Raw genomic sequence first — 23092 nt, 5'->3', positions numbered from 1 at the left:
GGGTGCAGTGTATGTATGTAGTCTGTAAAGGGCTTTGGAATCCTCCAGGATGCAAAGTGCTGTGTAAATAGATGATGGTGATGATGATTATTCAGTACACTTCTTAACATGGCATCTCCCAGAGAACTGTTTCCTCCACCCAAGTGTTATTCAGGAGAAGGATTGTTTAATTGGGATGTCTCAATATCCTGATAACCCCATGTCCTGGAGCTTCTGAACTCCATAGGAAATGAGGCAGCTGCAGAGCTTCTAAACTTCATCCAGTCCCTCCATAGTATCTCCATTGACCTCTGCAGAGAAAAGCTGTATCGACACTGAAACAGATTTTAGAAACTCTGCAGTTGGCAAAAGGGCTTCCATGAGGCTCCATAATTAAAATAGCTTTACTCCAGATTTATAGTATCAGCTGCATCTTCGTATGACTTGTCTGTATGTAAGTAACAGTTCCAAGGGAGGCAGTGCAGACTCCAAACATGAGTTAATCAGAGTCTCTTCCATGGAGCTGTGCACCAATATATAGGCTGCAAATTGGAGTAAAATTGTTCCCTTAAACTCACGCTGACAATTGCTGGCAACAGCATTTCAGCGCTGAAGACTTTGTCCTGTGAAATCTGTTAAGGAAAAAGTAGAGCTAACTTTTCTTTGTTTGGGACAATATGCTAGCAGTGCGGTGGAGGTGAGCTTCTATTGGGCAGTGTCTGTGCAGTGATGAGATTTCCTTTCAGCCATGCATCAGCAGGATGGGATTCAACTCAGTGAAAGTCCACAGACTATGGAAACCTAACAAATACCCATTGCCTCCAGGATGACTGGCTTCCCCTCATCAGATGCATGAGCCCTGCCATTGTCCTCTGAGATTACCACTCCCCATACAGACTTCTACCATACGTCCTTCAGTTCTTCAGTATCAATGTTTTAAAGGGTGTGGAACATCTTTTGCAGGAAAATAAAACAAGGTTAAAACATAAATGTCCTGAATCAGTAACAGAATCGCTGGGTGGATTTAAAAATAGCAGATCTATTAATATTATACTTTCAATCCAAGTATTTTAAGATCATTTCCCCTTTCATTTACCTGCCCAGGCCTGAGTTCAAGAGTCTGTTTACCCCCTATAATAGCAGATGACTTTGAAAGCACCTCAGATAGTTCATCCTAGAGCATTATTAATGGCAGGCTACAGGGCACTCTGAGATCCTGAAAGCTAGACTTGGCAGATAGGTGAAGGAGGACCTGAGCTTAAAATAGGCTCTTTTAAAAGGAGAAGCTATTTGTAATGGTTAAGTCTGGTTGTAGTTTTCTGTTAGTGGCATATTTTAAATATGTTTTATTTTACAGCAGCACTTGAGTTCCCTTTTTAATAAAGAGAGAGCTGTGCTGGTCCCTGTCCGGATTCCCACCTAGATCTTTGCTTCTGGGGGAGTTGCCTCCATTCACAAATACTTCCATGCTTGCTCACCCTCATGGTTTGTGTTTGTAGGATATGGCATATAAAGGTCTTGTTTGTGCTGCTTGCTAAGAGTGAGCCAGCCCACTGTAGATGTAGGTATAGAGGGACTATGGAAGTGATCCGTGTTTAACTGAGGAAAGGTGCACATGCATGAGCACATTTGCAGCAAGAAGTGGGTGGTTTCCTGGGGCACAAACACACCTCTGCCCTCTCCGTAACACCATTTCTTCCTCCTGCTTCATAGGTGTACTACATAAACTTCACAGATTTTGCCAGCTATGAGGTGGTGGTGGATGAAAAGCCATTCCTACAGTGCACCCGGAGTATTGAGACAGGCAAGACCAACTTCAACACCTGTTACACAGCTGGGGTCTCTCTCCTCAAAGCCAGGCAGAAGATTGCAGTGAAAATGGTCCATGCTGACATCTCCATCAACATGAGCAAGCACACAACTTTCTTTGGGGCCATACGGCTAGGAGACGCACCAACATCTTAGATGAACTTGGTATATACATGGAGTCTCCCAGAACTGCACAGTGCTGCTTTTCAAAAGAATATGAGGGGGTTCTATCATACAGCCACAAAGAAAACTGATCCAGAGCTATTTATTTCTTTATGTGGATACAGGAAGAGCAAGGTCACCTGTGATTTGCATAGAGACTTGTATTAGAAAGGCAGTTGAGAAAGCATTGTGAGGAAGAAAGGCTCGCATGTCCTTTCTTGCCTCAGTGTTTCAAGTATTACTGCACTGATATTCTGCTCTGTGGTCCTCACCCAAGATTTGTGGTAGGAATGATATGGGTTTCCTGCTTTTATGTTGCACTAGCTATAGCATCCATGGCAGCAGCAGCAGAAGGCGAGAAAAGACAGGCTTTCTGAGGAGTTGTTCTCTCTAGGGACTCATACACTGCTGCCTTTGCACACTTAGGGCAAGAAACCTATGGGTTTTCTCCACCTATGAGGGAGAGTTCTAAATTAGGGCAATGGTGTTGCAATGTGAAAGGTGAGAATGATCCCTGCTCAGCGATATTTACATTCATCCTCTGGACTGTAAGAATAAGTAGGTTGAGGGCTTGGAAGCAGGCTGCAAATGCAATGAGCATTTGATGAGCATTAAAACATAGTCACAAAATAAAATGATACCACGTAAAACAAACTCTCAGCATTTTGCAAGCCCAGCATTGAAATGCTCTAGGCAGCTATGACCACAAGATGTTTCAGTGCCACTGGTACTTTAAGCTCCTGCCACGTGCCCAGAGGTTTAAGTTGCTCTAATGGGCACTTCCTGGAAGTGGTGGTGTTGCAACAGCAACTTGTGATTTTACAAAAGTAACATGTTGCATATGAGGAAATATTTACACAGGCTTCATAGTGCAGCATGCTGCAAACACGACTACCCACATACACACTCTGCAGCAACCACTGAAATGGGTATTTTTAAGATTTACATATACAAGCAAACAGGGAAATCTTTTCTGTGTTATTGGCATTATGTGCTGGGTTTTAGGAGCTTTATTCTTTTTCTACACTAGTGAAGAATCTTTCGTTTCTTGTCTGCCCTTCTCTATCAGAAAGACAGTGTAATAAGTGGTGGTTAACTATTTTCCAACAAGGCCTGTACTGAAAACTTTGGTCCAACACATACACACCCTTCCCACTTCTCTTTTCTCTGGACTCAACTGATTCTAGTCCAAATATACCTTTTAGGCACTAATGGAAAAACTCGAAGACTATGTTTCTTCAGGCTTTCTGAGCAGCTCTTTCCTACTATTTCCATTTGATTGGTGAGATCTAAATCCAAGACCTGTACTTGAATTGGAGAAGTGGAAAGAGCTTTATTCACTCCTCTGTATCATACCCTTTTAAAAAAAAACCTGGCCATCTTTGAACAGAGCTTTTCCCAAAAATACAGATTATATATGGGAGGGTGATATCTCAGTCAATATATTAAAATAAAAATGAATTTCTGGAGTTTGGAAGAAAATCCTAAACAGACAGCCTGGTGCTACCTTCCTCTTTACCAATAAGGACAGTGATAACCTATTGGCATTTGAAAATGACCCTCTATCAGCACCACAAAGGCAGTAATTGGATTGGCCAACTAAGATTCCAACCTATACTCTTCAGCCTGGAGTACCCTTAGCTTTCCTATTCTTCCCCATTCATAATGAGCGATGTCATTGTATAAGGAGAAAAGCACCTTCCAAGGCTGCCATTCCTATGAGAGAGATGCATCATAGGGGGAACTAGCCTTTGACTTCAGGCATCACTACTCATTAGAGGGGTATAGTTATGCCATAAGTGCACAAATTCCCTGTTGTTCTTTTCTTCATATGATCTGCCTCCTTTCCAGCCTCAACATGTTGGATTAGCATGAGCATTAGGATATTTAACTAGTTTTCAGTGGTTTGTTTCCCTCAGAATGAATTAGAAAGACATATTCTTCTGCTAACAAAGAAGTTGGGAAATGTGTGTGATGGGAATCTCTGTTAACCAACTCATTAACAATAATACTTTCGAATACAGTCTACTTAAACGACAAGACTAGGGACAAGCAAAAGTTGTGAAATGACAGGGAAGGGGATGACGGAGTTAGTTAAGCTCTTATGTCCCATTCTGCTAGGCCCCATGATTCCCAGCTGAATGATATGGCTTCCACTACGCAGCAATATTCCATCTGTGCAACGGCAGAGCACTCACTGTGGGGAGCACCATGTGTCTCTGTCTAACATTCCTCCTAGCATGTACATAGAACAGCAATGAAGGACTCCGGAAGGAACAGAATAGCACCTTCCTCATCAGCTTTAATTTCTTGTATGTTCAGTTAGTGAAATGCACCTTTTCTGATTTTTCATTAGACCAAATGATGGATTCAGTGTAACTTGAGTTCCATGGCATCGAGCACAGGAGGCTGGGGAGCAAATGACCTGAAGAACTCTGATAGTATGTTGAGGGCCAAATTCATCACTGGCATAAGTGAATTTAACTCCATTGTCTTCACTGCTGGCATGAGAGTGTGAATTGGGCCATAAAGAGCCTTTTTATAAATGAAAACACAATGGCTTCTCTAGCAGCAAAATCTCATTAATGGAGTATTAGAGTACGTTATTAAAATGACTAACTTATTGTAAGTTCATCTAGGTCAGGCGTGGGCAAACTACGGCCCAGTCTGTGAGCTGTTTTAAGCCAGCCCGCAAGCTCCCGCTGGGGAGCTGGGTCGGGGCTGCACCATGCGGCTCCTGGAAGCCCTGGCATGGCCCTGCTCTAAGGGTCAGGTTCCGCTCCATGCCTAGGAGCCAGAGAAGGGACATGCCACTGCTTCTGTGAGCCACTTGAGGGTAAGCCCTGCTCAGAGCCTGCACCCCAAGCCTCTTCCCATGCCCCGACCTCCTGCCCCCAGCCCTGATCCACCTCCCGCTCTCCAAACCCCTCAATCCCAGCACGGAGCACCTTCCTACACCCCAAACCCCTCATCCCCAGCCCCACCCCAGAATCCACACCCCCAACTGGAGCCCTCCCCCCCTCCCACACCCTAACCCCAATTTTGTGAGCATTCATGGCTCACCATACAATTTCTATTCCCCGATATGGCCCTCAGGCCAAAAAGTTTGCCCACCCCTAACCTAGGTTATAGCATGGCTTCTTTCTGAGACATCTCAGGGCCCCTGTTTAATTTTCTGGTGGTGCAAAGGAAGTTGAGCAGAAGAGGTGTGAGACCAGATTCTAGTAGTCACCAGGGGCGAAAAGAGGCACTGTGAGAGAGTTTAACGAGATACTAGGGAAAATAGGGGCTTGCTTCAGTCATCCACTGTGATGTCTTCCAGTCTGACACGCGTTGCTAATCGGGTTGAGACAAGGGAGTGCTTCGGTAATGGACAAATGTCGAGCATATCGGGAATTCTGGTGTGTGTTTGTGGTGCTGTGTTCTGCAAATGCAGCCCCTGCTGCCTTCCTGTTTTTGTCTCAGCCCTTTCTCTTTGAGTAGCAATCTACTTCCTCCACCCTCACCAGTGGGCCTTAACTGTCGTTTTATTGCTAGCTGTGCCCCAGTTGCAGAAAAGTAGCAAATGGTTACTGATTTACAATATACAGTTTTAAACCCCCCAAAACTCTTTCTGTGGAGACAGTTTTTAGAGAAACTGGAAATGCTGCTACAGTCAGGCCATTGTTAAAAGAAGCAAATATCTGCAGTAGATGCCTTTAGTTGTGAGCTGTCTACCTTGGAATGATTGACCTGCTGCCTTTGCTATTCCCAAGAGCCCTTCTTACACAGATAAGCAGGTTGCCTTCTTAACCTATTGAGGACTTAAATAGCCCTGCTCCTACTGACAAATCGTGCCTGGTCATCACTGGACTGCGATGTTCCTCTTAAAGAACACTAGAAATTAAAATGCAGTGATGGAAGAGTGCCAGCATTTGTGTTTAGATAAGTATTCTGAATTGAACAAATGAAGCTGGATGGATCAATTATTCTCACAATCATGGGAGCCATCACAGGTCATCTCAGCAATTCTGCCCTTTTATCCCTCTTGGGAGAGACAGTGAAGAAAATTAGTCCTGAGCTTCCCGAGTTGTCCAGCTACTTATTGGTCTTTCCAGTTTTAGTGCCCCTCCTGCCCCGAAACAGAATCCTGTTGCTGTTCTCCAGCTCACAGCAGCCTTGCCACAAGTTTCTAGAGCAAAGAAAAGCAAGTGTGTATTTTATGGTAGTCTAAAGGTCACCCCACTGAACTGAGGATTTATCCACAAGTGCTGTGTTCAGGCTACACATGTCACTGAGATGCTTTTGAATCGGTTTGGAATGCAGAAATGCTGCAAATAAGTATGAATGCAGGCTTAACACCACTTGCTGCATACAGAAGCTCACTCACTGTTGAAACAAATAGCAGTGTAGTACGTTTCATTATTCTGTGCCTCCATCTCTTCCCGCTGTCTCTTCTGAGAGCAGACTGTGCCTGCAGGGAGCATTAGGAACAAAACCTTTGGTGACTTGGAATTAGCAGTGTCAACCATCTAGTTTTTGAAGGCTGAACTTCAGTCCATCATGCAGCAAGGTCCCTCCCCCCTTTCTTTTTATTACCCCCATCATCCTGCAGATAAGTGTTTCTGGCTCCTGGATTGTACACTCTACCCACTTGAGTTTGCAATAGGAAGCAATCATGTATTTTGTTGTTGTTGTTGCGTATCTTTACAAATACCTACAAGATGAGGTTTATGTGTCATTTCCTTTAATTGAGTCAACAGTTTATGAATCATTGCTTCCAGTAAACCTCCACTCAGGCTCGTTAATGAAAATAGTATGGTAAAGGAGTTTTGGTCACAGATACAGCAACTCCGAGCCCGTCTTACTGTTGTATGAGCTGCACAGTGACCTAGTGATGCTGCGTTGTGAGTCAGCATCTTCATTCAAGACACTATCTGTATATAAAATATACATACTGTATATAAACTGGGATGTAAGTTTATGTAAATTGTCAGTATTTTCTTTGCAAATAAAGCTTTTTCCTGATTTGACCTAGTTCAGTCCCGGCTGAAACATTTCTTTTTTCCTCTTTAGAACCTTCTGTCTGCTAGCAGTTTGTGTTGCCAGTTCTCACAATTTTATGATGAGTCTCCCTATAGCTGGTATTTTTCTTACAGCCCCAGCTACTGGGATGGAGATTGCATGAGAATCACAGCTTTTAGTTAAAAATGAAAGTTTCTGGTATTTATGGTTGCAGAGAAAATATTGAAAATGTGAACTGAGTGCACCCTAAGTGCTCAGAAGAGAAAAGAACCCCCAGATTTATATTTTTAAATCTCATGACTTTTAAGCAATCTTATCATTTTGGGGGCCTGCCTTATGATTTTTGCATGCTAGGGCTCCCTTGTGCTGCATTGTTTTAATGGTATAGAACCCTGACCTCTTCAGCATTGTTCAGTAATGGCCAGGGGTCTCCTTTCTTGGATTCGTGTGGAGCCAGAAGACACTGTACTCAGGACGGATTCTAGGGTCAGGCGAGCAGGTGCTTCCTTCCAGGGCACAGTACTGCTATTCCACTTAGAATCATAGAATCATAGAATATCAGGGTTGGAAGGGACCCCAGAAGGTCATCTAGTCCAACCCCCTGCTCAAAGCAGGACCAATTCCCAGTTAAATCATCCCAGCCAGGGCTTTGTCAAGCCTGACCTTAAAAACCTCTAAGGAAGGAGATTCTACCACCTCCCTAGGTAACGCATTCCAGTGTTTCACCACCCTCTTAGTGAAAAAGTTTTTCCTAATATCCAATCTAAACCTCCCCCACTGCAACTTGGCTTTTTGTTTTCCTCAGCTCTGATTGGCTGGCCATTTTTGCTTGCTGATTGGCCACTCGGGGCAGGAGGGCACCAAAAATGTTTTCTGCCCTGGCTGCCAAAATGGCTAGGGCCAGTCTTGACTGTAATCACCCCGTGGAGAGTGACTAGCAAGAAGGGAGCCAGCCTGAGAGAGAAGCAGAACTGGCCCATTACAGATGAACAGTAACTCCCTGATATATGGCCTGGGGATCAGGATCTAGAGCAGTTCACAGCTCACACTCATGATCCATTCCCCAAGATGTGTGCATGAGAGCTCCCTCTGCTCGAAGCCTGGACACCAGAGAGATCTCACAGTGACTGGGGAATGCCAGCCCTCCGAGACACGGGCCATTGAGCTGGGAATGGGCATTAAGTATGCAAAAGAAGGGAGTGAACTGTACCCCATTAGCCAAAGTCCCAGGGTAGAGGCATTACTGCAAAGCAGGAGCTTTATTTTCAGTCCAAAGTGAGATGGTTGTGTTGATGGGAGGTGCACACTCCATTGCCTTTCAGTCTACCTTACCTCCCAGCCCTGAAAAACTTCCACTAAGTGGGAAAGGGGGACTCGGTTTCCTTGGCCTCTCTACTGAGTCTGTCAACAAGGGGGCTAGTCAGGGCCAGATGTGATGTTGTGTGTTGTGATAGACACCTGCTCACTCTGAACCATGCTCGGACTCTCAAACTGGTGGGGGGGGAGATTTTCTCTGAAGTATCTGGGCTCTCTGCTTTGTGCCGTTTGTTTTGCAGGTGCTGTATTATACCATGAACCTGCCGACAGGTCACCTCATTCAGAGAAGGAAGGCTGTGGTGTGAGGCAAGGAGCCTAAAGTTACTAGCTTATTCCTGTGTGCAGAGCATGCTGGCCCATTACAGCACTAACGCCTGTTGCACTGCTGGTGCGTGGCCACTCTTCCCTTCTCCCCCTGGACAGGGCCGTGTTGCTGAAACCATTAGAACAGCCAGACCCAGGAGCTGGGGCCAAGCGGCATGTCTGGCCAGGTACTGCCCCGCCGGCCCCAGTCTAGCTCTGTCTGAGAAACACCCAGCAGCAGTGTCAAGTCACAAGAGCAGGTTCTCCTTGTATTCCCACTGATGAGACTCAGCGCCTCTGATGCTGAGCTGTGGAGCTGTACAGAAAAGCAGTTGCCCCTGGGGGGGGGACAGTCACACGCTTGTATTCGGAACGACATCACTGGCTCCATCTGTATAAGGGAGTGCACCCCTCAGATCCTTTGCCACTGCCACCAAGAACTCACAGCACGAGTCTTCTCTGGTCTATGAGCCCGTGCTCTGGATAGTCACCGCTAATTGTTGTTAGTTTTTGTTAGTGACCAGTTAGTTGGATGTTGGTCTTGGGTTATCTCCAGGACCATGTCGGATCTCAAATTCCATATGGGGCTCAAAAGATGAGCACCTTGCTCAGCCATCTTCCCCGAGACAGATGCATGTGTCCCATGCCCCAGGCCTGGGACAATCACACAGTGTGCCCCAGTGCATGACTTGCCATGTTGTACTCCTCAGACAAGGAGGGACAGTTAGCTCAGACTGCAAGCATTCAAGTAAACTGACGTGATACTCCTGCAGGAAGCTTGAGGTCTGCTTCTAAAGAGGCCATAGAGGCACCTCACCACTCCTGCCTTGGCACTTCCCGCAATATCAGGCCCGAGGTCACCTTTCTGAAGCAAATGCTTGCAGAGGCCGAGCTTTCCATCTGGCACCGTCCTTCACCACAAGCTCCATGTAGACAGTCCACACTGGCACACTGGTCTGTGACAGCACTGAAGACTCCTTTGGGCCTGTTAGAATAGATGCTGATAGATGCTGTAAGCAAAAGGCAGGCTTCCAGATCTCCATGTGACCCTCCCCCAGAGCAAAAGGAGAAGAGGTAGCATCCAACTTGCAGAGAGAGGCCAAGGAGAAGAAAAACAGGAGGCATCATTCTCCTCCAGCACCGACATGTTTCCTTTGGGGACTCCTTACCAGTGCTGCTGTCATCTTTGGCACATACTCCTCCTCAGTTTGGGCCTCCAATGCTGATACCATCACCACCATCCTCTTGTTGGACACCTCCCTCAAAGCTGTTGGCTACATTGCCACTGCTTGAATCCCTACAGCAGTATTTGCCTCCAACCTCCATCCAGAACATAATGGAGGAAGATGGGATCCCCTCTGAACCAGCTGTGTAAGTTCTTCTGGCCCCCTCCAGAGAGCCCAATGCAACTTGCCTTGTGAAAGATATTATGCAGGGCCATGTTCAATTACTCATGTGGCCCCATATTCAGGGGTCCAAGCAGGCTCTCTTTCATGCTGCCGAACTCACCAGGGCACTATCTTCAGCACAGGAACAAGATACCTCTTCTGGCACCAAGATATTTCCCAGGACGGCCGTTCTCTTTGAGAGTGTCTGTGTTCCAGACGGTGCAGATATGCCCATCACTATTGCCGCTGTCATTGGTGCCAGCATTGACACCTCTTCCTCTTCCAAAGGGCAGAATAGATAATGGATAGGCACAGGGAATTCCCAGCCTTTGGATGGAAATGCTGGGGATTCTCCAAGGAGTACATGAGTGTGCCAGAGTCTGATCAGGGACTTTCAGTTAATTTCACCCTAAAGGCCAGAACCAGCTATTTAAAGTGCACAGAGGAGTTTGTTTGGGTTCCCCCATCTGACACTCTGGGGATGTGGAAAAAGGCTTGGGGATGCACAGAGCCTGGGTCTTGTGCTAGGGAGTTAGGTCACCCATACTAGGAGAGAGATTAACTTTGTTCCCTTCCCTGTACTCCCTTCCCGCTCCTCTGCTCCTTGCTAGGGGTGGTGAAGCTGGATGGAGGAGGTGAGCTAGAGAGCTGCAGGCCAGTGTCTCCCTAAATGGAGATTCCATGTTTTTTGGAGCTGTAAACATTTTGTGACATCTTTTGGTTGTCTCTAAAGAACAATAAAGGCTTGCTCTCTCTAAGGTCTGTGTTTGCCTTCATAGCCTGAAACCCAGGCCTTCAATAGAATCAATATGAACAAGCAAGGTTTAGAAGAGCTGTTGCCTTCAGGGGCCCTGCACCCGTTGAGGACTGACCAAGGAGATGGGTTTAAAGCATTGTACCTGGTTTTCCAGTCCAGAGACTAGAACTTCCACAGGATTCTCTACTCACCCCAAGAGCCCTGTTTATTCACTGAGGTGCATCTGACCCTCAGCACTGCATTTTGCTTGAGACCTGAACCATAAGAAACAGAGAGCTTTCCCACAATATAAAAGCTCTTGTGCAAACTGGGTAGTGGCGGTGCAGCCTGCTGCAGGAAAGGAATGAAGAGTCAACAGCATTGAGCCAAACAAACAAAAAAAGTCCACTTAGCAAAATATCCCATGAACTGTCCCAGCAGCCAAACATTCTTGTTGTGACATGTATGGACCAACCAGTAGGTGGCAGAGTGGCCCTGGATATGTGACCACAGAAAAATTCTTTTTTGAGATATGCTGGTATTGGGGGAGCTAATATTAGTAGGGTGACCAGATAGCAACTGTGAAAAAACGGGATAGGGTGGGGGTAATAGATGCCTATATAAGAAAAAGTCCCCAAAAATGGGACTGTCTCTATAAAAACGAGACATCTGGTCACCCTAAATATGAGGCTGTCATAGGAAAATCCCCTCTCTCTCCCCTTTCTCCCCCAGTGCAGTGTAAATACCAGGCAATCATCTTCCAGCCATGCTTCACACCATTAGGGGCCCAGGAGGAAGGCATGGTGATAATGCAGTGGGCAGTGGCAGCACAAGTTCCCGTTCCCATCACCCACATATACCCCTGGCTCCTGCCCATGCCTGTTGCACCCTGTCCAGGGAAAGACAGGCGGTCATTTTCTGTGGCCCATTCAGTTCGGGGCTAACTGGGGGTGAGGGGATGTTGTGAACACCTATTCACAGAGCCCTGGACTGAGACTGCAGACTCATTGCTCACTCACCCCAGTGATGGCTTCTGTTCTCTGTGCACTGCGCCCTATGCTGGAGGTGAAAGGCTCTTGCTGGCTGCTGTTGCTCAGAGCTGTGTGGTTGGGTTGGGCATGTTCCCCTCTTGGTACATTTGTTACTGTCTGGGGGCGAGGGGAAGGTGGAATGCCAGGGGTTTAAACGGGTTACCTCTCTGAGCCCATCTCTTCTGCCCTCGCCTCCCTTTTCCTGTAGCTCAGGGAGGCTCCATCCCCCATCCCTTTGGGAGGCTTCTCTGATCCTGGGAATAGAAGTAGCCCATGGGCTGTGGGAGACTGGGCACCCCCTAGCAGAAGCACCAGTGGAGCCCATGGGATACTCCAGGTGCAGGAAACCCCTCGTGAGGGTGTGAGCTGGACTTCACCTCAGGACTGTGCTGGGTGATTCATTCATGGGAGCTGGATGGTAAAACCCTTGGTGCATTCGCTCCCCAGCAAAGGGTCAGGTGTTGTTGTAAAATTTCCCTCTGCATGAGCTGCAGTAGCCCAGAGAGGGAGAAGGGAATTCCCTCTCCAGGCTCACTCCTGCCTCATATCCTCCTCATCTCATGGAGGAAGGCATGGCCAGTAGTGCTGAACAATGACCCCAGTGCTGTTTATCACCACAGAAAGGGATTTGATTCCCCTCAAATGTCTAGCACCTCCCACCTGTGACTATTCCAGCTTGGGCAGCAAAGGGGGCCCTACTCTTCCAGTTTACATTTTGCCTGGTGGCACCATCTGGTCTTAGGTGCTAGCCTGAGCCCAGCATTTCCTACAGTGTCTAATTGCTCGCTTGGGATCCCCTATCCAAGCTAACCAGGCTTAGCTGTGAGTTCTGACCCAGAGCACAGCAGGAGGTGGCTGCAGATAAGACCCTAGGACAAACCCTTTGGACAACAGTGTGGTTTCCAAACTGGGGAATACCCACAAAAACTCCTCTCCTTCCCTGGGCCTTATCGGCTCCATTTTGCTGATATTTATTTCCTTTATAGTTTCAAATGATCACCTGGAAGTATGTGTAGTGGCATCTCCACCCCCTGTTCCCTAGTTTCTCTTTCCTTTGTGGCTTCATATACTGTTTTTCCCCGTCAGAGGCTTATATCTTTATTTTCCCACTACCGTAGCTGGGACTCCCACACACTATCTCCTTCCCCAAGCCCTCACTGGAGCCTATTTATATAGAAGTCTTTCTCTCCCTTAGCCCAGATGAGAGCACAGAAGCAGTGGGAAGGGGCTGCTTGCTCCTGGAGCCCATCATGTTTCTGTCAGAACACCGGCTGGCTGAAAGAGGATATTTGCTGCTCTGGCTGCTCCCATCTGTTCTCAAAGCCCAGCCTAGTGCGGAGGTGAGCCCAAACCCTCTGCCATGCCAGCAGGTAAGGCTAATTGCCCAGGATCCTTTGTGATTTAATAGCCAAACAATGCCCCCGGTGGGTCTCAGACAGGAACTGCTGGTTGTGCTCATACCCTGCTGTGATACTAAAAGTTTAAAACCAGATTTTGAAAATCTTCCCCCAAAACTCTGACCACCTCAGCCTAGCAGCCACCTCCTCTTCAATAGCCTGTCTTTTAATGTCCCCTCTCTTACACTTTCTTGTCTCTCTCTGCCTCAAGGACTTTCAGACCTTGTCTTCAAGCCTCTCTCCCCCCACCTCTGCCTTGTAATCTCCCCCCTTTCACCATTAGCCTTGTACCCAGGTGCTTTCATTTTGTCACCCTGAGATATCGTTACCCCTCATCTTCAGCAGTTTCTACCAGACAGACACTGTCTTGGGCAGCTTTTTGGATACCATGTGTCTGAGTGAGGCTTGACACAGCACTTGTATGTATGGGGCCAGGAAACGCTAAATACCCTGAACACATCTTGTCACCCTGTATTGTCTGTTCCTCCCCCACTTTTCTGTGACTGATCTCCGGGGTGGCTCCCCTTTGGGGACCAGTTGGTGAAACACCAGATCTCTAGAATTAGAATGTGGGGGACAGAGCAGAGAGAGGAGGAGACCGTCTGAGCCCCAGTAAGCAATGAGATCGATGGCTTTCTCCTCCCCTTATACCCACCCAGCTTCTACTCCCCGGCTGTCTTGGCCTGGAGAGCCAGGGAACATGGGCCTGAACTCAAACCCAGTCTCTCCAGTGACAGTGAGAGCACTAACCCCTAGACATCTTTTTTTCTTCATGGCCAGGCGCTAAAGCTGGAGCTCGCTCCCAGCCAGTCACTCAAGTGAATGACAAACTTCAGCTTGAAAACAAGGGACAGAGGTCATGGCACTGCCTCCTGGTTTGATCACACCCCCTGCCTGTGTCTTTTTCCGCTCGCTAAGTGATAGGCTGTGGTTAGAGGAGGTGGGATGGATCACTTGACACTTGAGGGAGGACTGTGGCTGCCAGAGGATTGAGGTTTCTCATTGTGGGATAAGAAATGACGAGGCAGTTCCCAATGGGAACTATTCTTCTCTCCCTGTCCCCTCCTTGGATATGTGCCTGACTGAGGGCTGTGCTTGGGGGAGAGGCACATGGCACAGAGGAGCCATCAGGACACGCACCCCACTGCAGCCTAGGCTCTGGGATGCAGCTGTCAGACTCCACACAGTCTCATACCCTTCTGCAGCCCAGTGAGTGTGACACAGACCCTTGCCGGTGAAGGGAAAAGGATGGTGATGATGGTACCTGAGATCAGCCAATGAACAGTGCTGACCTAGCAGTCAGGAGCTGTCTGCCTCCCTCGTGCCTTATTTTTGTTCAGGCGAGGAAGCAGAGGTGCTGTGTGGTTCCTTCGTTGACTCTAAGCTGTGATCTGCTGGCCAGCATAGGTGCATCTGTGTCACCCAGTCTGGAGGGTTTCAGCAGCGCAAACCAATAACCTGAGCTTCTTCAGGGGCTTCTCTGAAGGTAATAGTGTCAGCAGGGCCCTCCCTAGGGGGATGTGGGGCCCAGTGCGGAAGTGACAAATCCGTCACTTCTGGGACTGACCTCGCCACCCAATCGGTCCCGCCTGCAGGGGCCCCCAAAGCACAGGGCCTGGAACGGTCACCACGATTTGCCGTACCCAAGGGACGGCTCTGAGTTCCGGCCCCCACTGTACCTCAGAAAGCCAGGTGACAAAGAACCCCCTACAGCTCTGAAAGAGCTTCCCACCCACAAGGTCAGATTTGTGATTATGCTAGAAACTGTGTGTGAAGGTGCTTATGCCTTCATCTCAGCCCGCCACGTCGAAAGTATTTGCCTAAGGGGAGCGCGTGCTTGTGTCTGAGGATTTCTAGTAAAATTCCAAACAGCAGTAAGGTGTGTGTGTGTGATAGGAGAGGAGCCAGGTTTGAAATGAGGTGTGGGCTGAGCTCCTTCACTCTCATTGATGGCTTTCCTTGTTTCTCCATAGAGCTCAGTTCAGGTCTCATGCCAAGGTCTTGGCCTCCGCACATTTCCAGAGAAGCTTGGCCCTGGGGTTAAGCAGCTCGACCTCTCTGACAACTTCATCCAAAACCTGACGGAAAGCTGCACATCAAAGTTAGGGCAGCTAGAGCACCTCAACATGCATTTCAACCAGTTGGCAACTGTGTCAGAAATGGCCCTGACTCATCTAACTCATCTTCACTCTCTGCTCCTAGCTGCAAACCACCTTGATAGGAATTACTTCACCAATGGAAGAGCCTTCGGGTCACTGAGGAATCTAAAGGTCCTGGACCTTTCGGCAAATAATTTGGACAGTGATATGGCAGCCTGGTACTTCAGCAATCTCACCTCTTTAAAGAAACTGGATCTATCCTGGAACAAGATGACCAGGCTGCCAGGGAGCATCTTCCAGGGAACTCAACAGCTAAGAGAGATCAACCTTAACAACAACTACATCATGGAAATAGAGGAAGGCGCTTTTGAGGCTCTGGTAAGTCTAAAGGTGGTGAATTTAGCCATGAATTCCCTTCACTGTATCTCGGGCTTCAGCCTCACACAGCTGCAAGTTTTAAATCTCAGCTACAATGCCCTGGAGTTCTTTGTTACAGAGGAGAGAAAGGAGCAGTACCAGCTTCAGGTGCTAGATCTGAGTCACAACAAACTGATTTACTTTCCAGAGCTCCCCAAGGTGCATCGCCTCACACACTTAAACCTCTCTGATAATGCCATGGTCTCTTTGGCACCAAGTTCCACCAATACAGCAGAGTTCAGACTGTGGTATGATGAGATGGCAAGACCTAACATATCCTTGAATATTTACAATGCAGCAGCTGGACTGTCAAAGATAACTGACTTAGATCTCAGCAGTAACCTGTTGTATTTGTTCCCAGTTACTTTCCTTCACAATCTGACCTCCCTCCAGAATCTCAATATGGCTAAGAACTGTCTCCATAATATCGCTGTGGAGTCACCTCCTGGTGATACGAAAAGCAAGGAGCCAGGCATGATGCATGACAATGCCTTTCTGTCAGTGCAATCATTGGATCTTCAAGGCAATTTCATTCATTCCTTGCCACAGTGGTTTTTTAGTATTCTGCCTAAACTGGAAACACTTGACCTTGGTTCTAACAGCCTCCAGCCTTGTGAGAGCCAGAATGCTAATAGAAGAGAGATACCAATAGGTCATAACTCAGCTCAAAGAGGTAACTGTACATCCTTCTGTGACATACCTCAGCTGAAGTATCTGAGTTTACGTAGGAACAACATTGTGAGGCTATATCCTTTCATGTTCAACCAAACCTCTTTGGTCTCCCTGGATCTGTCTGAGAATGAAGACTTGTTCATGCCAAAAGGAGCTCTGGAGGGTCTGGAATTCTCCTTGCAGAAGCTCTCTCTGAGAGGAAACCAGATGGACAATAAAAAGACAGAGTTCCCTTGTCTGAAGATGCTGAAAAAGTTGGACATGTCAGACAACAAGTTGAGTCTTTTGCCCCCAGACCTGGTCTGCTCTCCACTGGAAAACCTGAACATTCGCAATAACAACCTCCAGGCCTTAGAGAAACCTGCCACCATGAGATGGTCCAGCAGCCTCAATCATCTGAACGTTGCTGGCAATCCCTTTAGCTGTTGTGCACTGAGCTGGCTGGAAATTCTACAAGCTGCCCGTGTGAGTGTGTTGGATCTGAATGAAACTCTGTGCTCTTATCAGGACAAGAACAGGAACTTCTCAGCTAAGATAGCCAACAAGCCCACGTGGCTTTGTCCTCATCAGATAGGAAATCACTACCTGATGGTATTGGTGGTGTTGATCACTCTTTGCTTTCTGTTTCTCAGCTGCGGGATGTTCTGTCATCTGAAAAAGAATCAGAAGCTGTCAAAGTATCTGAGCTTCACAAGCAACAGGGTGGACCCCATTCCTTATCATCCAAATAAGGAAAAGAGAACTGAAGAGATTGTAACAGACAGAGTTACAGAAGTATAGTACGGGGCAGGAGAGGGAGAATAATATTTATTGTATTTTAGGCACCTGCCCCTCACTATTAAAGGCTTCACAAACAAGACAATAAAACATTCAAAATCAAATCAATATTCTGTGCTCCCTCCTGATGCAAGCAGCTTAGACACATGCTGTAGCCTCCATGGACCATCTCTCCATACTGTTTTTGTGTGTGTGCAAGGGATAACTGCTCATTGTGGGAGCCGTGGAAATATTGTTGTATTTACAAAGAATTCCCTCATGGGTTTCCTGCCATTCAAAGAGCAGCAACCTTGTTTCAGGGATCTCCCCCTCCTGCTTCACAGCTGAACCCACCCTCTTCTGTTTGTGAGCAGATAGTTATCTCCACAGCAACAGAATTGTTATTCTACAGAACTGTTGTTCAGCATTCTCCAGGAGTTGTCACTTGGCTTTTCAATAGGCAAATTAAATACTTCTTAGTGTCAACCTAGTAAACAAGAAGCCCCCCACCCCTTCTTTCCCCCCTGCAATATGAGGGCTGCAGAGTCATGTGAAACGCCCCTTGTAAGGAAGTTTTAGGCCTGGTCTACACCTAAAACAGGTCAACCTAGCTACAGTGCTCAGAGGTGTGAAAAGTTCACACCCTGGGAGATTTAGTTAAGCTGAGCTAAACCCTGATGTAGACACTGCTAGGTCCACAGAAAAATTCATCTAGCAACCGCCTCTCAAAGGAGGGGATTTACCGCAGCAATAGAAAAAACCTTTCCATCACTGTAGTGAGTGTCTCCACTACAGCAGCTGTTTGGCTGTAGCACTTGACGTGTAAACAAATCTGTAGTGTATTCTCCTGTAAGGGCCCAAAACACAACAGCTTACAGTATCAAAAATGGCCTTGTGGGGAAGGGGGAGAGGGTGATTTCTGTAGAATCCCAGGATGTTGTTTAAAAACGTGACTCTCCCCTTTGTTGACACTCCTGTCCCTTGAACTTTCATCCAAACCTTTGTGCTGAGTTGATGCTTCTAAGTGGCTCTGAGCAGTGCAGAGTGTGCCTGAGGGTGGCTTGCCATGTTCTTGGCCATTGTGATAGGAATGATTCTACCTCAACAAAAAGAACCCGAGTTGAAAATTCTCTGCCTCTCTGTAGTCAAAACCCCTAAGCTTTTCAGGTCAGCGTGCAGGCAGAGCTTGAACTAGGACAGCCAAGCCACCATTTCTAAACTCGTCATAAGCCTGCAGTGGCTGTGACAGGCTGACATCTTCCACAATGACAGGAGAGCACAATTGGGCTGTCTAGCTCCAGGGAAAGCTGCCCCCCCCCCCACCCATGGAAGTCATCAAGGCAAAGAGCTCCCAGTCACTGTTCTAACCAGTAACGCTCTCACCTTTGGTGCTCACACTCCCCAGATAATCAGCAATCGATTTAAAAGATGCTGCAGGAGCAGAGTCCTGAAGCTGAGGTGCTGAGCAGGGCCTGGCGAGTAGGGGACTCTGCTCCTGTGGTACTGAGGTACTGTGGTACTACAGCTCTCTAGCCGCCAGGTTACTCCTTCTGGGACTCAGGAAGCCAAAGAGAAACACTCATTAGCATCATGGGAGTTGTTCTTGAGCTCAGACACGTTCATTCGCTGCCAGGCTTGCTGTGACAAAACCCATTGCTTTTCAGGGTTCCTCAGTTCTAGTCTCTGTCACCCCAGCCAGCCTGACACTGAGTGCGACACCCAGGAATGTTTACAAGTCGAGCTCTACACATGTCTGGGGCTGCAGAGTACCGCAGAGTGAGTGGGGTTTGGAAAAGGTTTAAATTATTCATGAATTGTCATTAAATGATTCATTGTAAAATAAAGGACACTTTGCTCTAAAGAAGGTGCTGCCCTCTACCTCTCACCCCCCCGCCACCTGCGTTGTGTCTGTATGTCTGCGACTACTGCCTTACGTGCTGTGACAAACCGACTTTCCGAATGAATGGAATTCTATGCCTATCTCATTGGATGGAGCTGAGCCCATGTTTCCATGTTCAGTTCAGACTCTCTTTGATCCAGAAGGGTGCTGTGGCCAAGATAGGCCATGGGATTATGCTGGTCTCTATTCCACTGTGCTTCCCTCCCTACCCACCAGGCTCTGTTGTTGTCTATGGATTTATCCTTCTCATGTACATTAGAAGCTCCTTAGGACAGGGATGTATTTTCTTATTTGTCTGGAGAGCACTGTGCACGCACCACTGGGGCTATATAAGCAATCTGGCTGCTCCCAAGAGCTGTGATTATCATGCAAGAGAAGATAAGGGAGAGAGGGATGGATGCCCTCTGCATATCCAGGGCATGGTTACTTCAGAGGGTGTTTCATGATAAACAAAGCCCCAGGTGCTGTTGTTTTATGACAGGTGTTTTTGAAGCTGTAAATGTGCATTTTGGGTGGCCTCTTGGTTAGTAATGTTCTTCATTTAAACCACATACGAGGCTGTACTTTCCATGCATTCCACAGTATGCTGACTTGACCTTCACAGGGTTTATTCATCATCACCTTCCCCTGCCCCCATGAAGAAGCCTTCAGTGTTGTACATTCCATGCACTCTAAACCAGGACAGCCCTGCTGTGCCCCACTGAGAGCTTTGTTAGGCCTTGGCTACATTTGCAAGTTAGAGTGCATTAAATCAGCCCCGGGCACCCTAACTCCTTGTTCACACTGGCAAGGCATGTAGAGCGCCTGGACTCCACGGCTGGAGCGCCCCTGGTAATCTACTTCCATGAGAAGCATAAAGCTTGCTGCGCCCTGGCTGGAGCGCCGTGGGACCAGTATGGATGCCCTGGTCCATTAATGCACTCTGATCGGCCTCCAGAAGTGTCCCACAATGCCTGTTCTAGCCACTCTGATCATCACTTTGAACTCAACTGTTCTGACCTCAGGTGACCAAATGTCAGACCTGCCCTTTAAATTCTCTGGGAATTTTGAAATTCCCCTTCCTGTTTGCTCAGCCAGGCGTGTAGTGCTCTCAGTGCATCTTTCCAGGTGACCATGCCTCCATGCGCCAGGCGATCCCCAGTATGGAGCAATGGAAAGGTGCTGAACCTCATCAGTGTTTGCGGGGAGGAAGCTGTCCAGTCTCAGCTGCGCTCCAGCAGTAGGAAATATGATACCTACAGGCAGCTATCAAGGGCCATGATGGAAAGAGGCCATGACCAGGACACTCTGCAGTGCAGGAGCTGCAGAACGCCTACCGCAAAGCCCGAGAGGCAAATTGCCGCTCCAGTGCTGCCCCTGCGACCTGCCGTTTCTACAAAGAGCTGGACACAATACTTGGGGGCGACCTCACCTCCACTCCGAAGAGCACCAGAGGCCTTAGCAGCCCAGAGTTCAACAAGGCAGAAGGAGGAAAGCGGGAGCGAGGGTGCTGAGGAGGAGGGGGGCCCAGAGCCAGAGGACGGCCCGGCATCCCAATACGCATACAGCCAGGAGCTATTTTCAAGCCAGGAGGAAGGTAGCCAGTAGCAGCAGACAGTGTTTGAGGAAGAACAAATAGCAGAGGAGGTGCCTGGTAAGTGGCTTTTATTTTGGGAAGGAAGTTGTTTGGTGTGGGCTCTTGGGGTGAGGAGGGTTAGGGCTGCATGCATGTCTAGATGCGGAAAAGGGCGTTGATGTGCTCTCTCACAATGCAGTAATTGACCTCAGTGATCTCATCAAAGGTCTCATGCAGAAGCTGGGCAATCCACTTGCACAGGTTCCTTGGCAAAGCTACTGTGTTCCTTGTCCTAGTAAGGCTAACATGTCCGCACCACTGTGCCTAAAAGGGTTGGAGGGACCATTGATCCACACAGGCAAGCAGCATTAGGGCCAGGGCAGAAGCCGCATTGTAGTAGAAAATCCTCCCTTGCTCCCCAGGTCACCCTCAGCAGCGAGATATCTTCCAGGACGAATTCATCCTGTGGAAAATGTAGGGACAGTGTTCAGTATAGGGGCCCCCTGCAGCTGTTGGCTCTCCCCAAGGCACAGAACCCCAGAGGACAGTACGGCCGTGAAACAATCAGTCCTCCTTGCCCCTCTGTTTACTCACCATTTCGGGTCTCCTGTGGGTTATGTGCGCTCGCTTTGGGACGGGCACTTTCTGCTATTGTGTACATTGTACTTGTCTTTAAGTTCAGCCGAATCATTGCTCTGTCTGGTGTGAACAATGCTGCCTCTGTTAAGTGTTGCATTTTGGCTTTACAGATGCAACCTTGAGATCCCAGCCGTCCTTGTTATCAACAGCTGAAAGGCTACAAAGAATCAGGAAGCGGCCGCGAAGAAGCCAGGAGGACCTTCTGCATGAAGTTATGCAGCAGTCCCTACTGATAATCAAAAAGTATAGGAGTGATGGGAGACTGAAAGGCGGCTCCACCAGCAGAATGCTGATCACCGGTACCAAAGGGTGGAGCAGCTGCTAAGCATTATGGAGCACCAACCAGACTCAATGCAGGCGCTCATAGCACTGCAGACGGAGCAGATCCGCGCCTGCCCCTGCCCCACAGCCCTTGTCCCAAAACTCTTTCCCTTGTGCCCCCATGTCACCGCCAACTCACTTCCCCCAACATCCGGTTTCTTACCGCCACCAGCTGCCTCCGACACCTGTAGCTTCACCACCCCGCCCAGCAAACTACAACCCTTACCCACTGCACTCAGCCCCCTTCACCATGCATTTTAGCCAGCCTGAAGTGCAGCACCCATTGCACCACACTCCAGACAGAAAGGCTGAATATGATAACAAGACATACGCAAATCTGTGCTTGTCCCATTCCCCACCCCGCCCCCTTCCCTCCTCCCACACAGCACAGATGTGTCATGCCTTTTCTGTTCCCCAGCAGTTGTGTTTCTTTTCAATAAATGATTTTTTTTGGCTTTGAAAACCTTCTTTATTGCATTAGGTAAAAGATACCGTAGCCCAGGAAAGCAACAGGCACTGCAAGTCAGTGCATCATACGTAGCAAACACAGATGCCTACTAGCATTGGAGCCACTGCACTTCACTCCCGTGCAGGGCACCAAACATTAGTGGTGGCTCTCAGCATCGAATTGCTCCCTCAAGGCATCCCTAATCCTTACAGCCCCGCGCTGGGCCCCTCTAATAGCTCTGGTCTCTGTTCAAATTCAGCCTCCAGGTGTTGAACCTCCGTGGTCCATGCCTGAGTGAAGCTTTCACACTTCCCTTCACAAATGTTATGGAGGGTACAGAATGCAGCTATGACCATGAGGATGTTGTCATCGGCCAGGTCCAGCTTCCCAAACAGACAGCACCAGCAGCCCTTTAAATGGTCAAAAGCACACTCAACGGTCATTGTACCAACTCAGCCTGTTGTTGAACCACTCCTTGCTGCTGTCAAGGCTCCCTGTGTAGGGTTTCATGAGACATGATATTAAAGGGTAAGCCAGGTCTCCAAGGATCACAATAAGAATTTTATTCTTATTCTTCCGCTACGGTGATCTTCTGTTCTGGGAAGAAAGTCCCGGCTTGTAGCTTCCTGAACAGGCCTGTGTTCCAAAAGATGCGTGCATCATGCACCTTTCCGGATCAGCCTGCGTTAATGTCCATGAATCACACATGATGATCCACAAGTGCTTGGAGAACTATCGAGAAATACCCCTTCCGATTTATGTCCTTGGAGGCTAGGTGGTCTGGTGCCAGAATTGGAATATGCGTCCCATCTATTGCCCCTCCACAGTTAGGAAAACCCATTTGTGCAAAGCCAGCCACAATGTCACGCACATTGCCCAGAGTCACGGTTGTTCTGAGCAGGATGCAATTAATGGTCCTGCAAATTTGCATCAGCACAATTCCAGCAGTCGACTTTCCCACTCCAAACTGGTTAGCGACCAATCGGTAGCTGTCTGGATTTGCCAGCTTCCAGACTGCAATAGCCCCGCACTTCTCCACCAGCAGGGCAGCTCTCAATCTCATGTCCTTGCGCCACAGGGTAGGGGTGAGCTCAGCACACACTCCCATGAAAGTGGCTTTCCTCATCCAAAAGTTCTGCAGCCACTGCTCGTCATCCCA

The 23092-nt window shown here is 48.1% G+C and overlaps 2 protein-coding genes across 4 annotated transcripts in view; both read left to right on the top strand.

Annotated features, from left to right (window-relative positions):
• The window catches only part of EDA (ectodysplasin A), a 187207-nt gene extending 180241 nt beyond the window's left edge, over positions 1 to 6966 (top strand). For both annotated transcript variants that reach the window (XM_073360977.1, XM_073360978.1), the window contains one exon: positions 1693 to 6966. In XM_073360977.1, the coding sequence (XP_073217078.1) occupies positions 1693 to 1944 (252 nt within the window). In that variant the 3' untranslated portion in view covers positions 1945 to 6966. The remainder of the gene's footprint in view (positions 1 to 1692) is intronic.
• A 5928-nt stretch (positions 6967 to 12894) lies between these two features.
• On the top strand, positions 12895 to 18913 carry LOC140917678 (transforming growth factor beta activator LRRC32). Of its 2 annotated transcripts, none has more exons than XM_073360974.2 (2): positions 12895 to 13099; positions 15100 to 18913. In XM_073360974.2, exons 1-2 carry the CDS (start codon positions 12980 to 12982, stop codon positions 17092 to 17094), a joined length of 2115 nt encoding a protein of 704 aa, XP_073217075.1. In that variant the 5' UTR covers positions 12895 to 12979; the 3' UTR covers positions 17095 to 18913. The 2 variants fall into 2 exon arrangements, with proteins under 2 accessions (XP_073217075.1, XP_073217076.1); XM_073360975.2 differs by having other exon boundaries at positions 13033 to 13099; positions 15329 to 18913.
• The last annotated feature ends 4179 nt before the right edge of the window (positions 18914 to 23092 follow it).

The sequence above is a fragment of the Lepidochelys kempii genome, chromosome 9, assembly GCF_965140285.1.
Source record: "Lepidochelys kempii isolate rLepKem1 chromosome 9, rLepKem1.hap1, whole genome shotgun sequence".
Classification (NCBI taxonomy): Eukaryota; Metazoa; Chordata; order Testudines; family Cheloniidae; genus Lepidochelys; species Lepidochelys kempii.
The sequence above is the reverse complement of the archived record's forward strand: the minus strand, read 5'-3'. Positions and strand labels throughout refer to the sequence as shown.